The 16,539-nt window shown below is 42.0% G+C and overlaps 1 protein-coding gene across 4 annotated transcripts in view; it reads left to right on the forward strand.

The window, feature by feature from the left end:
- med15 (mediator complex subunit 15) overlaps positions 1–16,539 on the forward strand; it is a 168,562-nt gene that overhangs the window by 88,489 nt on the left and 63,534 nt on the right. For 3 of the 4 annotated variants that reach the window (XM_088000269.1, XM_088000270.1, XM_088000272.1), the window contains one exon: positions 30–137. The exons of the other annotated variant lie outside the window; for it this stretch is intronic. In XM_088000269.1, coding sequence (XP_087856395.1) covers positions 30–137 — 108 coding nt within the window. The remainder of the gene's footprint in view (positions 1–29; positions 138–16,539) is intronic. 4 annotated transcript variants of the gene reach the window in all.

The following is a 16,539-nucleotide window of genomic DNA, read 5'->3' on the forward strand; positions in this document are numbered from 1 at the left end:
ACTTGTCTGTTGTCCCTCTGTCCTCAAAGATGATGTCTTCTATGACCCGTGCTGTACGACCACGGTTCCCACCTGCCTCTGTTGCATCGTCCACGCCTCAAAGCTCCGTTCCTCTGGGAGGACAGCAAATAGCACAGGTATTTAACTGTAAAATGGGCCACTCTGTAGGTTGACTTATGGGTAACATATTAAATGTTCCAGGTTTGGATCTTCTAAAACCAACGAGTTACTGAACTGCACAGAAATCCCAGACAGTTGAGTCCCAAAGTAGGTGCTGCTTTCTCTGTAAGATCAAGGTGCAAAGCAAACTTCAGTCTATCTCCATTCAGTTTGCAATGATTGCTGTTTTGACAACCTACTGGGAAAATGTGTAAGACCACTGTGATTGGCCTAACATCTGCAGCTGGACCTTGAGAATTGTCCTCAGGGACATTAGAGTAGGAAGGGAGGGAGGCAATAGCCAACAACCCTGTTGTTGATCACCACCAGTGAGCCCTAGTTGGAATATATGGGGAGTAAGGCAAAGGGGCTACTGTATAAAAACAGGCTATTGGTGTTCTTTTCATAATTGAATTATCTGAGATTATCCATCAGGGATTAAACAAATGAACGGGCACACTCTTAAGAGGTTGAAAATAAGGAAAACCGATTATGTTGCTATCCAAGGAACAAAATAAAATTTATTTGGGACAACGTTTGTTGACCTTCCATTAGTATGTAAATGAAGTTTAAGAAAATTAAAGATTTTTTGCATGACCTAGATCACTGATTCTTGCATGATTTTATGTATGTGGTGTACAACTCTGTGAACTGGTGCTGAAGTAATGCATTGTACTGAGACCCACAGACCAGATTACAGCAGATTCTATCCTTCCTTATACTGTACTAACAGGGTAAGGATGGAGGCTACTGCTAAAAGCCAGAGAACTGGGCCAATGTTTCTGCACCTGCTCACTAATCCCCAGGTCCAATTGGAATAACACCTCATGTTGAACAGCCACAGACAAGCATTAGGAGCTTTCTTGGAGAAATACCTGCTGATTTTCTAGCAAGAGTAGGTGTAATTGGGAGAAAGGGGCCAAAGATTGGGGCTATTGAAACTTTTATAAAACTTTTTAATAACTTTTTACTATATTTCTTTTTGTAAAAATACATGTGGCAACAATTGCTAGTTTATTCTATGAAACGACTTTGCTCTCACATGTATTGGGTCAGGTGTAATTCCAGGAGCATCCTCTGTCTAGAAACTATGCACCACATCATGTCCATTTACAATATTTTATTGTTACCTTCCTAGATTCTGGTCAAAATGTCCCACAGGTTTGAATTTTAATTTCACAGGAAGGAAAAGAAGAAAACTTTATGAAATTAAAATAAAGTAGTGAATCATGAAACAAGTTAGGATTACAGCGCAAGCAACTTCCTAACATGGCCATGTCCCAGTGTGGAATCTTTGGACTTGGCCTTTTGGATTTCTGTGAGAGATTGACTTGAGGTTTTTGAAATCTAACCTGTTTCTATGCGAAAGTGTTGATTATGATTATCTATCAGTCTAATCAAAATGTGCTTTGGCTTTTGAAACCAAATCAATCAGAATAACATGAGATAAGAATCTTCCTGAATGTGATGACTGATCATAGTTGTCACAGTTTGCATCAGGGAGTCAACTTATAGAACTGTCCTCATAATCTCATGTTTTTGTTTTGCAAACTATTTTAATTATGTTTGTGCTTTCAGCTTATGAATGGATTTTAAAAAGCCTTTTTTTCCCCTTCTCATGTGAAAAGCTCTGCATGGTTCCCATGATGTCTCTGTAAATGTGTAGCTTGTCAGTCAACTAAATATGTACGCATTTCACACCTCTGCTGCTTTCCTGGGGGGCTTTGTTGAGTCACTTGGTTGGTGTGACCTGTGTGGTTGAACAGAATTTGGGCAAATTATTTTGTGCATTGCTGATGTCTGAGTGCTGGAACTTAGCTGTCAGTCCCAGAACTCAATTCATTTGTGTAATCTCTGGAAAGGCTAATTAGCACACATTGTACATTAACAAAGTTTAGCTCAGGCATGTGTATTTTTGAGCTTAATAAAAACCTTTGTGTTATCCATTTTACTGAAGGAACTATGTTTTATTTTTATGTTGTAATATTGTTGGACTGGTAAACTGCGAGCAGATGAATCTTTGCTTGTTTAGGTTTAATTTGGCAACAGAAACTCTGTACATAGGTTGACAGTTGTATGATCTGCAAGGAGGCATCCCGTTAATACACAATCAACTGGAAAGGTAAGTGCTTTGCAACATGTTCTGCATTTAATATATCCCGTTGCAAGGAAGTACAGTTCCATGTAACAATGCTTACAGCAATCTGTAACTGATTTCATTTTTACCTCTCGACCCTTTACCTTGTGAGAGGATAACTAGAAAGACATCCTGTTTTCAGTTATGTTCCATTTTGTAGCTTAGTCTGATGGGCAGAAGTAAAGCTTGACCGTGTTATTGAGCACATTTAAACTTTCTAGCATGTTAACCTCACAGTAGCATATCTTAACTTTTACTTGCAATATGTGCATTAATCAAGGGGCCTTTATCCCACTCAAGGTCAGGCTCACTGTTGATTTTACTGATACATCTCAGATTTGGAAATGCAGGTACTACAACCTGTATGACTTTATCTGAGTTTAGTCTTCCTGAGGCTATTCGTTTGCTTTATGTTATAAAGGAGCTGGTGTGGGAAGATATACAGTGAGAACAAGCTTTTTAGAATCATTTCAGATTGTTGTAAGGGTGCACAGTGAAGATTCCACAGGTATGTGTGTTTAAGCCTTTGGATGGATTTTCAAACCTTGTCATGGCTGGGTAATAGAATGAAGTCGCTGAAAACAACATTGCTTTTATGTGACAGCCCAAATGAACATCTCAGCAATATCAATTCCAGCATAGACTGAAAGGCTGCAGTCTTACATTAAATGAGCTTGTACAGTTTGAAGACAAGTTGCTCATGTTTGACTTGTTGCTTCAACATGCTGCTCACTCCCACGCAGAATCCAGTTACATGTTCAGCAATCCTACTTCAGGGAGCTGCCCACTCACGCAGTTACACAAATCGCTGGTGCTGTTGGAGATCTGAATCTCCTGAGTTAAACGATTGGATGTATAGGCCTCCGTTAACAATGAGCCTTGGCCTAATTGCTTTTCCTTGAGGATTTCCTTGACAAAACTAACAAGTAAATCAGCAAAATGACTCACCCTTGGAGTTGAGTCACAGCAGAGCAATCTGAAACTGCAGCTAGCTCTTTAATTAGGAAGGAATGTTTCTATTAAATGTGCTGATGACAAATCATGTTTTTTTTAAGTCTTGCAACAAGTGATTCAGAGATGGATGTGCGGGAAAAAAGAGAAGGGATAAATATCCAGGTGTTCGAAAATCCATGAAATTTCAGCAATGTGTTTAGTATATTGAGTCTTTCCTTCTTTTGGGTGAACTTCCCTTGGATTAGTCAACAAAAGTCTTGAAGGAAGGTGCACTTCTGCAACATTGGTTGGTTCAACAATTCCACTATTTGTTGAGTTTGACCTTCTAGATAGACATTACGATGTAATGTTGCTGTATGGTCATGCTTGGTTACTGCTTGTGTAACTTAGAATTAAGCTGAAAATGTATTGCTGGAAAAGCGCAGCAGGTCAGGCAGCATCCAGGGAACAGGAGAATCGACGTTTCGGGCATGAGCCCTTCTTCAGGAATGAGGAAAGTTTGTCCAGCAGGCTAAGATAAAAGGTAGGGAGGAGGGACTTGGGGGAGGGGCGTCAGAAATGTGATAGGTGGAAAGAGGTCAAGGTGAGGGTGATAGGTCAGACTGGGGTGGGGGCAGAGAGGTCGGGAAGAAGATTGCAGGTTAGGAAGGCGGTGCTGAATTCGATGGATTTGACTGAGACAAGGTGGGGGGAGGGGAAATGAGGAAACTGGTGAAATCCGAGTTCATCCCTTGTGGTTGGAGGGTTCCTAGGCGGAAGATGAGGCGCTCTTCCTCCAACCGTCGTTTTGTTGTGGTCTGGCGATGGAGGAGTCCAAAGACCTGCATATCCTTGGTGGAGTGGGAGGGGGAATTGAAATGTTGAGCCACAGGGTGATTGGGTTGGTTGGTCCGGGTGTCCCAGAGGTGTTCTCTGAAACGCTCCGCAAGTAGGCTGGCCTGTCTCCCCAATATAGAGGAGGCCACATCGGGTGCAGAGGATGCAATAGATGATGTGTGTGGAGGTGCAGGTGAATCTGTGGCGGATATGGAAGTTTCCTTTGGGGCCTTGGAGGGAGGTGAGGGGGGAGGTGTGGGCGCAAGTCTTGCACCTCCTGCGGTTGCAGGGGAAGGTGCCGGGAGTGGAGGTTGGGTTGGTGGGGGGTGTGGACCTGACGAGGGAGTCACGGAGGGAGAGGTCTTTATGGAATGCTGATAGGGGAGGGGAGGGAAATATATCCTTGGTGGTGGGGTCCGTTTGGAGGTGGCGGAAATGACGGCGGATGATGCGCTGAACATGGAGATTGGTGGGGTGGTAGGTGAGAATTAAAGCTTTTGTCTGACAAAACTACTTGTTCCTTGACATTTGCTTTCTTTGAATTCCTTGATCGATGGAAATGATAATGTTTGAACCTTGTAATTGTGAAAAACCTATTTGGAAAATGGATATTTTGAAGTACTTTTAGTCTGGTGAGTTCAACATCCAAACAATTTTTTTCTTCCCATAAAGTCTGGAATACAAAGTTGATAAAAGGTATCCCTCATTCATATAAAGCCTTTGACCGACCACAGCTGAGTCCAAAATGTTCAATTTTGGACTCAGCACCTTGGAAAGGATATATTAGGTATGGAAGGAGGTGCAGGGTTGATTCATTAGGGCTTAGGGTGTTAAATAAGGGCGGTAAGCATCAGAAATGTCACCGTGTACAAGTTTCCCTTCGAGCCACAAACTATACTGAATTTATCAGGAGATATATCGCCTTTCTTTCTCTGTTGCTGGGTCAAACTCTTGGAATCTCATCTCTAAAAGCATTGTGGGAGTATGTATAGACTGCAGTGGTTTAAATAGTCACCTTCTCTAGGGCATTTAGGGAGAGTCAACAGATTCTAGCTCAGCCAATGACACCCACATCTTACGAAATAATTAGAAAACTGTGTAAACAAATTCTGTAATGATAGACTGTATTCCTTTGATTTAGAATCTGATTGAGTTGTCTATAATGATAGAAGAATTCATTTGGGTAATCACCAAGGAACTGATAGGGAGGTGATGGCCAAGTGGTATTACCTAGTACCTAGCATATTATCACTAGACTATTAATCCACAAACTAATGTTTTGTGATCAGGATTCATAACCTGCCATTGCAGATGGTGAAATTTGAATCCATTAAAAATCTGAAAATAAGTGTCTAATGACGACCGTAAAATCATTGTCAATTGTTGGGGGGAAAAAATGTTTTCTCCACTAATGTCCATCAGGGAAAGAAACCAGCTGTTCTTATTTGGTCAGGCCTACAGCAATGTGGTTGACTCTTAACTGCTCTCTGGGCAATAAAAGTTAGTTTAGACAGTGATGCCTCATCACGTGAATGAATAAACAAAGAAAAAAATTCCAATGTTAAGGAATTCAAAAATAAATTGTCAGATTGGATCAAGGAAAACGCTTTCTGTAGGTATATCAGGAATAAAAGGATGTCTACAGTAAGGTTAGGGCCAATGAAGGATGGTAGTGAGAAGTTATACACAGAACAGAGAACAATACAGAGCAGAACAGGTTCTTCAGCCCTCGATGTTGCGCCGACCTGTGAACTATTCTCAGCTCGTCCCCCTACACTATCCCAAAATCATCCATGTGCTTATCTAAGGGTTGCTTAAATCTCCATAATGTGGCTGAGTTGACTACATTAGCAGGTAGGGCATTCTACGCCCTTACCACTCTCATGGATTCCGAGGAGATAGGGGAAGCACTGAATGAATATTTTTGGTTAATATTTACACTTGAAAAAGACAATATTGTCAAGGAGAATACTGAGATACAGGCTGCTAGACTAGACGGAATTGAAGTTCACAAGGAGGAGGTTTTAGCAATTCTGGAAAGTGTGAAAATGGATATGTCCCCACGCCAGATGGGATTTATCCTAAGATTCTCTGGGAAGCCAGGTTGCAGATTGCAGAGACATTGGGTTTGATGTTTATGTCGTCGTTATCTACAGGAATAGTGCTAGAAGACTGGAGGATTGCAAATGTTGTCCCCTTGTTCAAGAAGGGGAATAGAAACAACCCTGGTAATTATAGACCTTAGCCTTACTTTGGTTATAATTAAAGTGTTGAAAAAGGTTATAAGAGAGAGAATTTATAATCCAGGGAGCAATAAGTTGATTAGGGATAGTCAACATGGCTTTGTGAAGGGTAGGTCATGCCTCACAAACCTTATTGAGTTCTTTGAGAAGGTGACCAAACAGATGGATGAGGGTAAAGCAGTTGTTGTGATGTATGTGGATTTCAGTAAAGCATTTGATAAGGTTCCCCATGGTAGGCTATTGAACAAAATACAGAGGCATGGGATTGAGGGTGATAGAGCATAGAAGGATGGGTTATTAGATTTGCGGACGACACTCAGGTTGGTGGAGTTGTGGACAGTGCTGAAGGATGTTACAGAGGTACATAGATAAGTTGCAGAGCTGGGCTGTGAGGTGGCAAATAGTTTACTGTGGAAATTTATGAGGTGATTCCCTTTTGGAAGGAGCATCAGGAATAAAGAGTATTGGGCTAATGGTAAGATTCTTGGCAATGAAGATGAGCAGAGAGATCTCGTGTACATAGATCCCTGAAAGTTGCTGACCAGGTTGATAGGGTTGTTAAGAAGGCATACGGTGTGTTAGCTTTTATTGGTAGAAGGATTGAATTTCAGAGCCATGAGGTCATGTTGCAGCTGTACAAAACTCTGGTGTGGCTGCACTTGGAGTATTGCATATAGTTCTGGTCACTGCATTATAGGAAGGATGTGGAAGCTTTGGAAAGGGTTCAGAGGTGATTTACTAGGATGTTGCCTGGGAGGGAGAGAAGGTCTTTTAAGGAAGGGCTGAGGAACTTGAGGCTGTTTTCAGTAGAGGGGAAGAGGTTGGGAGGTGACTTAATTGAGACATAAAAAATAATCAGTGGGTTTTCTAGGGTGGGCAGCGAGAGCCCTTTTCCTTGGATGGTGATGACTAGTACGAGGGGAAACATCTTTAAATTGATAGATATAAGACAGATGTCAGAGGTAGTTTCTTTATTCAGAGTGTAGTAGGGGCATGAAACGCACAGCCTGCAACAACAGTAGACTCGTCAATTTTAAGGGCACTTAAATGGTCATTAGATAAACATATGGATGAAAATGGAATAGTGTAGGATAATTAGGCTTCAGATTGGTTCCACAGGTCAGCGCAACATCGAGGGCCAAAGGGCCTGCACTGCACTGTTGAGTTCGAGGTTCATGAGTCAATCATGAACGAATTGAATGTCTGAAAATGCGGTTCAGGGCTGATTGGTTGTCTCCTGCTCCTTTCTAACCCCAGCCTCACAGTAAAGTGTGACTGGTGTCCTGACCCAGTCAACCTCCTGTGAATCATCTCAAAGTATAAACTGAGCAAATTATCCAATTATCCGAAAATACTTGGCATTCAGGAAGGAAAGGCAAAAGTGGAAAGGAAGTGGGAGGTAGGTACTGATAACCAGGAATGGGATTAATACGTTAGTGAGAGTGAGTCTTAAATGAGAAGGACAAAATGTAGAGTCTGTTTGACTGGAGCTAAGATGCAGCAGGGAGCATAAATCTTTGGTAGGACTACGTTATAGGCCACTAAAAAGTGAGGATGTGTCACTGTATAAATTGGGAAATTAGATGTGCTTGAAAGAAGTGAAATGTAGTAATCATGAGTGACATTTATCTATGTATAGACTAGGTAAACCTAACAAGTGCTGTGGAGAAAGAATTCCTGTAATATGTAAAGGTGGCTTTCTAGAGTTGTATGTTGTCAAACAAACGAGCATAAGCTATTTTAGATCCAGCATTATGCAATGAAAAAGGGCTAATAATATCATTGTAAAATAAACTATATGGAAAAATGAGAAGCATATGACAAAATTTTCTATTAGGTTTGAAACTGTGTCGTTCAATCTGAAACTAAGACTTAAATCAAATCAAGGGAGCTATGAAGGTGAGACGAACAGGTTACCCGTCCTGAGTTGGGAAAATATATTAAAAGTTGTGACTGTAGACAGGCACTGGTTATTATTTAAGGAGTTGATGCATGGTTCCCAAAAAATTGCATTTCTTTGAGGCACAATATCTCAACATTGAATTGAATTAAATTTATTGCCACATGTACCGAGATACAGTGAAAAGCTTTGTCTTGCGAGCAATACAGGCAGATCACAGAGTTAAGTCGCTTAGATAAGTAAATAATAGGTAAATAGCACTAAAAACAAAAACACAGGTACGGGCGAATGTTAAGAGTTTGAGAGTCCATTCAGTATTCTTACAACAGTAGGATAGGAACTGTTACAAAACCAGCTGGTGCGTGTGTTCAGGCTTCTGTACCTTCTCCCAGATGGTAGAGGTTGTAGAAAAACATTGCCAGGGTGGGATGGATTTTTAAGAATGCTGGCGGTCTTTCCTTTACAACGTTCCTGGTAGGTGGATTCTATAGATGTGAGGTTGGCCTTTGTGATTGTGCAGGCCAAGTTCACCACTCTCTGTAACCGTCTCCGATCTTGAATGGTACAGTTGCCATACCAGGAAGTGATACATCCAGACAGAATTCTCTTGATGGCGCTCCTATAAAAGATGACAATTCAGCTGCCTGAAGAAGAAGAGGTGTTGTTGGGCCTTTGTAACCAGTGCGTCTACATGAAGAGTCCAAGAAAGCTTGTTGTGGATGGCCACTCCCAGGAGCAAGTCTTGTTGGACAATATCTTTCAAACCTATGACCATAACCATCTAGAAGGTCAAGAACAGCTGCAAGTTCCCCTCTAAGCCACTCACCATCCTGAATTAGAAAGACATCCCCCTTCCTTCTGTGCACTGGGTAAAAAATGCTGTAATGTGCTTCCTAATGGATTCTGGATCAAATAGATTTCAGCAGCTCAAGAAGGCTGTTCATCTCCATCACCATCACCATGGCAACCCGGGGCATACAATAAACGTTGGCTAAGCCTGTGAAACCCACATCCTTTGAATGAATGTTTTACCCTAGAGGGCTGGGGAGGCTCAGTCATTGAATTGCTCCAAAACATTATTCCTTAGATTTACAGATATCTATGATATCAAGGAATATGAGAATATTGTGGGAAATGGTGTTGCAGTAGATCTCATGGTCAAGTAGCTGAACACTCTTTCTGTGTTCCAAGTCCTTACAGCAGAATTATTGGATTGGTACAGCCATACCATTTCACATATGGTGAAATTTGAAGCTTATGAAGTCAAACTTCTACAAAGGTCATCATTATGTTAATCTGTCAAGATGCAAGTATCAGCCATATGTTGTGCACCAAAAAGCTGTGAGTTGGATTGTCAGCCAGCAAGAATTCCGTGCTCCGGTTCAAATAGTGCCACAGATTAATTTAACATACACCAAATAGTTGACTGGATGCCTCTGCCAGTGCAACCCTCTCTCAGCAGATACCAGGATATCAGCCCAGATTAAGAACTCCTGTCTTCTAGGCTAGGGTTTGAAAGTAGCATGAAACTGACAAGATGAGAAATGAGTTGAACTGTTGAAAAGAAATTGTAGTAACTGAATGGAACAAATGCCAGCAAGAAGGAAATCCGTGCAAGATTGGTGGTCATCAACAGTTTTGAGGATTGGTTGCTTTTGAAGTTATTAGATTACACAGAGGACAAAGGTGACTCAGAATTTACTGATTGAAGCTGCTGATTGTGAACAGGGAGTTTAATTCACCCACTAATAGCAACATAACAGTGCCACAAATTTAAAAGGCACATTTTTCTTTAAAAAGGCTAATTTTTTTTATTCATTAATGGGATGCCTGCTTCCCTGTCTCGGCTAGCACTTATTTTCCATCCCTCATTGCCCAGCGAGCAATTAAGAGTCATTGCTGTGGGTCACATGTGGTCCAGACCAGGTAAGGTTGGTAGTTTCCTTCCCTAAAGGTTATTAATGAGCCAGATGGGTTTTTCCTGACAATCGACAGTGGTTTCATGGTCATGATCAGATTCTTAATTCCAGATTTCTATTGAAGTCAAATTCCACCATCTGCCATGAAAGGATTTGAATCCAGGTCCCCACATTACATGGGTCTCTGGATAAACAATCCAGCAATAATGCCACAATACTATTGCCTCCCTTTTAACTGTAACTTGTTCTGTCTCTTCTGTTATAGACAGAATCCACCTACCAGGAACATTGTAAAGGAAAGACCGCCAGCATGTACAGTGATGTACAGCATGGAAACGGACCCTTTGGTGAAACACTTCCATGCCAACCAGATATCCAAAATTAATCTAGCCCATTTGCCAGCACTTGGCTCATATCCCTCCAAACCCTTCACATTCATATACCCATCCAGATGCCCTTTAAATGTTATAATTGTCCCAGCCACCTCCACTTCCTCTGGCACCTCATTCTACACACAAACCAACCTTTGTGTGAAAAAGTTGCCCTTGATGTCCCTTTTAAATCTTTCCCCTCTCACCCTAAACCTATGCCCTCTAGTTCTAGAATCCTCCACCCCAGTGAAAAGACCTTGTCTTTTTACCCTATCCATGCCCCTGACGATTTTATAAACATCTATATGGTCACCCCTCAGCCTCCGACGCTCTAGGGAAAACAACGCCAGCCTATTCAGCTTCTCCCTGTAGCTCAAACCCTCCAACCCTCGCAACATTCTTGTAAATCTTTCCTGGACCCAATAGGAAGGAGACCAGAATTGCACATAATATTTCAAAAGTGGCCTAACCAGTGTCCTGTACAGCTGCAACATGACCTCTCAACCCCTATGCTACTCAGTGCTCTGGCCAGTAAAGGAAAGCATACCAAACGCCGCCTTCATATCTATCTACGTGCGACTCCACTTTCAAGGAACTATAAACTTGCACTCCAAGGTCTCTTTGTTCAACAACACACCTTACCAGTGCGTGTATAAGGCCTATCCTGATTTGCCTTTCCACAATATAGCACCTCACATTTATCTAAATTCTAAAACTTCTGTCTCTTATATTTATTTTCCCAGGATTTTCCCATCAAATAAATCTTGTCTTACATACCGCTTCTCCTTCCTGTTTTCTAACTACGTTGTACTGAAGCTTTGTCGTCTTCTAACTTGTTCTTTCTTGAAACTCTGGAAACTGGAACTGTTAACTTTCTCCTGGAACTTCCTACCACGCCCAGCCTTTCCTTGTTTCTCCACTCTACCGGCCCTTTTATACCCAGGCTTTATGTACCATTACTTAGTCAACCTTTTTTAAAGCTCTCTCTTTGGTGATGACCTACTGTAGTCCATCTGGTTTTCTACAGTAAATTAGCATGTTAAATGTAGCTGGATGATGTGGGAACTGGCTGATCCCATTGTGAACTGTAGTGACCACATCGGCAACAAGTGTTGGTTGCTGGAAGAACTCCGGCTCAGTTGATGAGTTGGAATCTGAGCTTCAGACACTGCAGCACATCAGGAAGGAGGAGAGTTACCTGGATGCTTTGTTTCAGGAGGCTGTCAAACCCGGTGGATTAAGTGTCACAAATTTGGTCAGTGGCCAGGGACAGCAGAGTGTGACTGCAAGTGAGGCGGTTAGAGGGATCCAGGTGGAGGAGCCTCAGCTCTTGACCTTGTCCAACAGGTATGAGGTACACGCTTCTTATCTGGTTGAGGAACAGAGCCGCAGGAAAGATGAGCCAGCTGATCAGCTGGCTCATCCCAAAGATGAACCAGCTGATCTTAAAAGGACCGGTTTAAGGGTTATCAGGAACTAGGAATTAAATTGAAAAACAGGTCCTCAAAGGTTATAATCTCTGGATTACTGCCCAAGCCACGTGCAAATTGGCATAGAGACATGAGAATAAGTGGTATAAACACTTCCCCAGATGGGCTAAAAGAGTGATGCAGGAAAGAGGGGTTCCTTTTTATGGGGCTTTGCATCAGTATTAGAACAGTACCTTTGGGATGGGCTCCACCTGAACCAAGCTGGGACCAGTGTTCTCATGAAAAGGGTAAATAGGGTGGTCTACAGAGCTTTAAACTAGAAAGTGGGAGGAGCAGGGGAGGGTAAAAAATATGAAAAAAGAAAAGAAAGGAGAGATTGCTAAAATCTCCAGCAGTGTTTGGAAAGGGTTAGGAATCAAACTTCAAACAGTCAATACAAGACTGAAGGTGTGTATCTGAATGTGCCCAGTATGCGAAATAAGGTAAATGAACTTGTGGTGCAGTTCGAGACATGGCTGCATGGGGATCTGGACTGGGAGCTAAATATCCAAGGATATACATCCTATCAAAAAAACAGGCAGATCGGCAGAAGGGCTGGGATTGCCTTGTTAGTAAAAAAAAAAGAAATTAATTCGATAGCAATAATTAAAGTCAGATGGCGTGAAATCTGTGTGGATAGAGTTGAGGAACTGCAAAGGTAAGAGTGGCAAAAATGGACATTGCCCGCTAAAAAATTATGCTGGAGAAGTAGTAACAAGGAACAAAGAAGTGCCTGAGGAACTGAATATGTTCTTTGCATCAGGCTTCAGGTGAAAGACACGTGTAATATGCTGAAATTTAAGAGAGTCAGGGGGGCAGAGATGAGTATAGTGGCCATCACGAAGAAGAAGGTCCTAGAAATACTGGAAGGTCTAAAAGTGGATAAATCGCCTGAACCGGATAGATGGGCTGTGCCCTTGAGTTCCGAAGGTGATAGCTGAAGAGGTAGTGAAGACTTTAGTAGTGAGCTTTCAGGTATCACTGGAGGCAGAGAGGGTCCCAGAGGACTGGAAAATTGCTAATGCAACCCCCTCCCCCCCCCTTTAAGAAGGGAGCAAGGCAAAAGACGGGAAATTATTGACAGATTAACCTAACCTCAGTCGTTGGTAAGATCTTGGAGTTCATTGTGAAGGGTGCAATTTCTGAATACTTGGAAGTGCATGGTAAAGTAGGGCAAAGTCAGTGTGGTTTCATCAAGGGGAGGTCATGCCTGACAAATTAGTTAGAATTCTTTGTAGAAGTAACGAGCAGGTTAGACCAAGGAGAGCCAATGGATATTATCTATCTGCACTTCCAGAAGGCCTTTGATAAGGTGTCGCACAGGAAGCTGCTGAGTAAGATAAGGGCTCATGGTGTTTGATGCCAGGTACTAGCATGGATAGAGGATTGGCTGTCTGGTAGAAGGCATGGAAGCTGGTGACTAATGTGTTCCACAAGGGTCAGTATTAGGACCACAACTTCTCACTTTATATATTAATAAATAGATGAAGGAACTGAGGGCATTCTGTCTAAGTTTGCAGTTGATACAAAGATAGATGGAGGGCTAGGTAGTATTGTGGAGGCTACAGAAAAGTTAGATTAGGTGCGTGAGCAAAGAAGTGGCAGATGAAGTATAATGTAGGATACTGTGAAGTCATGCACTTTGGTAGGAAGAATAGAAACATGAACTATTTTCTAAGTGGGGAGAAAATTCAGAAATCTGAAGTGCGAAGGGTCTTGGGAGTCCTAGTCCAGGTTCTCTCAAGGTAAACTTGCAGGTTGAGTCACTAGTTAGGAAGGCAAATACTATGCTGTCGTTCATCTTGAGAGGACTAGAATATAAAAGCATGATGTACTTCTGAGGCTTTATAAGGCTCTGGTCAGACCACATTTGGAGTATTGCGAGCAATTTTGGGCCCCAGACCTCAGGATAGATGTATTGGCCCTGGAGTGGGACAGAGGGGGTTCACGAGAATGATCCCAGGAATGAAAGGCTTAACATACGAGGAATGTTCGAGGAATCCGGGACTATATTCGATGGAGTTTATACAGATGAGGGGGATCTGATTGAAACTTACAGAATACTGAACAGCCTGGACAGAATGGACATTGGGAAGATGTCTCCATTGGCAGGAGAGACAAGGGCCTGATGGCACAGTCTTAGAGTAAAGGGAAGACCGTTTAGAATGGAGATAAGGAGAACTTATTTAGTCAGAGTGTGGTGAATCTGTGGAATTCATTATCATAGAAGGCTGTGGAGGCCAGGTCGTTATCTGTCAAGTTCTTATTTGTCATGGGGATCAAAGGTTGCAGGGAGAAAGCAGGAAAATGAGATTGAAAAATCTATCAGTCAAGTTTGAATGACAGAGCAGACTGGATGGGCCGACTGGCCTAATTTCTGCTCCTGTGTCTTATGGTCTTAAACATGAGTGTCTTACCGAAAAGACATCTCCAGTTTTGAATGTCACCTATTCTGTTTCAGTATGTACACACTTTCCCATGCTTATTTGAATTCATCCCTGAGAAAACAAAATTAGATTGGAGATCCAAGTTGAGAATCCCACTCTTCTGCGCTTCAGTTACTCAGATAGCTCAACACTTCGTTCCTTGTTAGGATTCAATAAGAGAGGGTTTTATTTCGTAAAGTCTGTTTCTTGCCCGTCTCGCATTCTTCTATGAAGTTGAGGGTTGCCTAAAGGAATTGGCATAGGATTGGAGTCACATTTCGAACAGACTGTGTAGGAATGTACAAAATCTCTTTCCTAGAGGGCAGTCTTGGAGCTTTCACTGTCTTCTGATAAATTGACACATTCAGATTCATAACTTGCCATGGCTGTGTTTGTGTACACAAGTCTTGAACATTACTCGTCCAGTTTTAAAACTGTTCATATATTTTTCTCAGACTAAACCTGGAAGGTACATTCTTAGATTGCTGACTGCGATTAGCTTTGTGTAGTGTTGGTGCAGGATATTTAGATGATAGGATGCAATAAAGAGTGCCTGACTAATGAATTCTCCCCTAGATGTGTCCAAGTCTGATCCTGCTGTCTAGCAGATTTTTCGAAACGCATAAACTTACAGATATGGAAGAAGAGGATAAGGCTAGCAATACCGTCAAATTTGTGTCATGTGTTCAAGGTGCAACGCATATATATCTAAGTCTCCTGACAAACTAGTTATGCAATTACCAAAAAATAGCTGAGCCTGATTTAGGAGAAATAAATTAAGGAAATTCCTCTCTGACCCCTGAAGTGATCAGAGTTCAAAAAAACCACATCGATTAATAGGCGTATAGTCAAAAACACTCACTCATTCACTTTTATGAAGCAGTGCTGGATATGCAGAACTTGGCCAGCTCCTATTTGAATTTTTATGCACTCTCCGCGTCAATTATTTATTCTGTCATTTGAAGGCAATCTCCCTTCTGATGTCTGACCAGCTTGTGGTTATTTATGGTAACCTGTTTGGATGTGTTAAAAGCACAGTTCCAGGATGGGTGGGACTTGAACTCAGACTTTCTGGCCCACATGTAGGGACAGTACCACAACACAACAAAACCTTCCGAAGAACTTTTATGCTTGGGTAAGTTATTTTCACCCCTGATCCTCACTATCCATCTTTATCAAGTAGTCTATCTATTTTGACTGAATTTAATGCTTACATTATCTTCTAAGATCTGAACCAAACCTTGAAGTCTACTCCCATTTTCTAGAGTAAATTATTCCAACTGTTGTGATTTCTAAGCACTTTTAAATTACAGACTCATTTTTCCTAACCTCATTTACCATGTGAGGAGGGTCAAAACTGAACAATATTAAATTATCCTGTCAGTATATCCTAATGCTCCTCATCCTGCCAGTGTATCCTCATTCTTGTTTGTTTTATGATAGCCTCATATCATTTGCCATGAATATCAAGAGATTTAAACACTGTTACTCCAAGGCTGCTCCCCCATTCATCAAAGCTAAGTATGCAACCCATGCTTTGCAATAATACTAACCAAGTGTAAGACACCAATCTCCGAACATATCTAGGTCTACGTAAAGTATTTTTATTCTCTCTTACTCCAGGTGCCACGCCTTAAGAGGGTAGAGTTCCATAGGATTGGTGTATGATTAGCCTTAATAAAGTATTGCAGTAGTTTTCCATTCCCTTCTGACCAGAAAACTCACCTCTTATCGTCTGCCATTATATATATATAGGGAGGATTTGCAGGTTAATGGCCAACTTGCTTGGAGATAAGAGTCGAAAAATGTGGCACTGGAAAGGTACAGCAGGTCAGACAGCATCTGAGGAGCAGGAAAATTGACGTTTTGGACATGAGCCCTTCAGGAAAGGTGGGGGAAGGGGGACTGAGATAAGTAGGAGGGTGGGGGAGGAAGGTAGCTGGGAAGGCTACTTTGCCAAGTACATGCAAGTCCTGGGCTGCCTCCACCGCCAAATCCAAGCCACCTGACGACTGGGACACTTCAACCACATGGCATCAACATTGATTTCACCAGTTTCCTTATCTCCCCTCCCCCCCCACCTCATCCCTGATCCAACCTTCTACCTCGGCACCATCCTCTTGACCTGTCCTACCTGTCCATCTT

Source organism: Chiloscyllium plagiosum, unplaced genomic scaffold (assembly GCF_037043375.1).
Source record: "Chiloscyllium plagiosum isolate Xiang-an unplaced genomic scaffold, Cpla_swu_hap1 HiC_scaffold_24, whole genome shotgun sequence".
NCBI classification, from domain to species: domain Eukaryota; kingdom Metazoa; phylum Chordata; class Chondrichthyes; order Orectolobiformes; family Hemiscylliidae; genus Chiloscyllium; species Chiloscyllium plagiosum.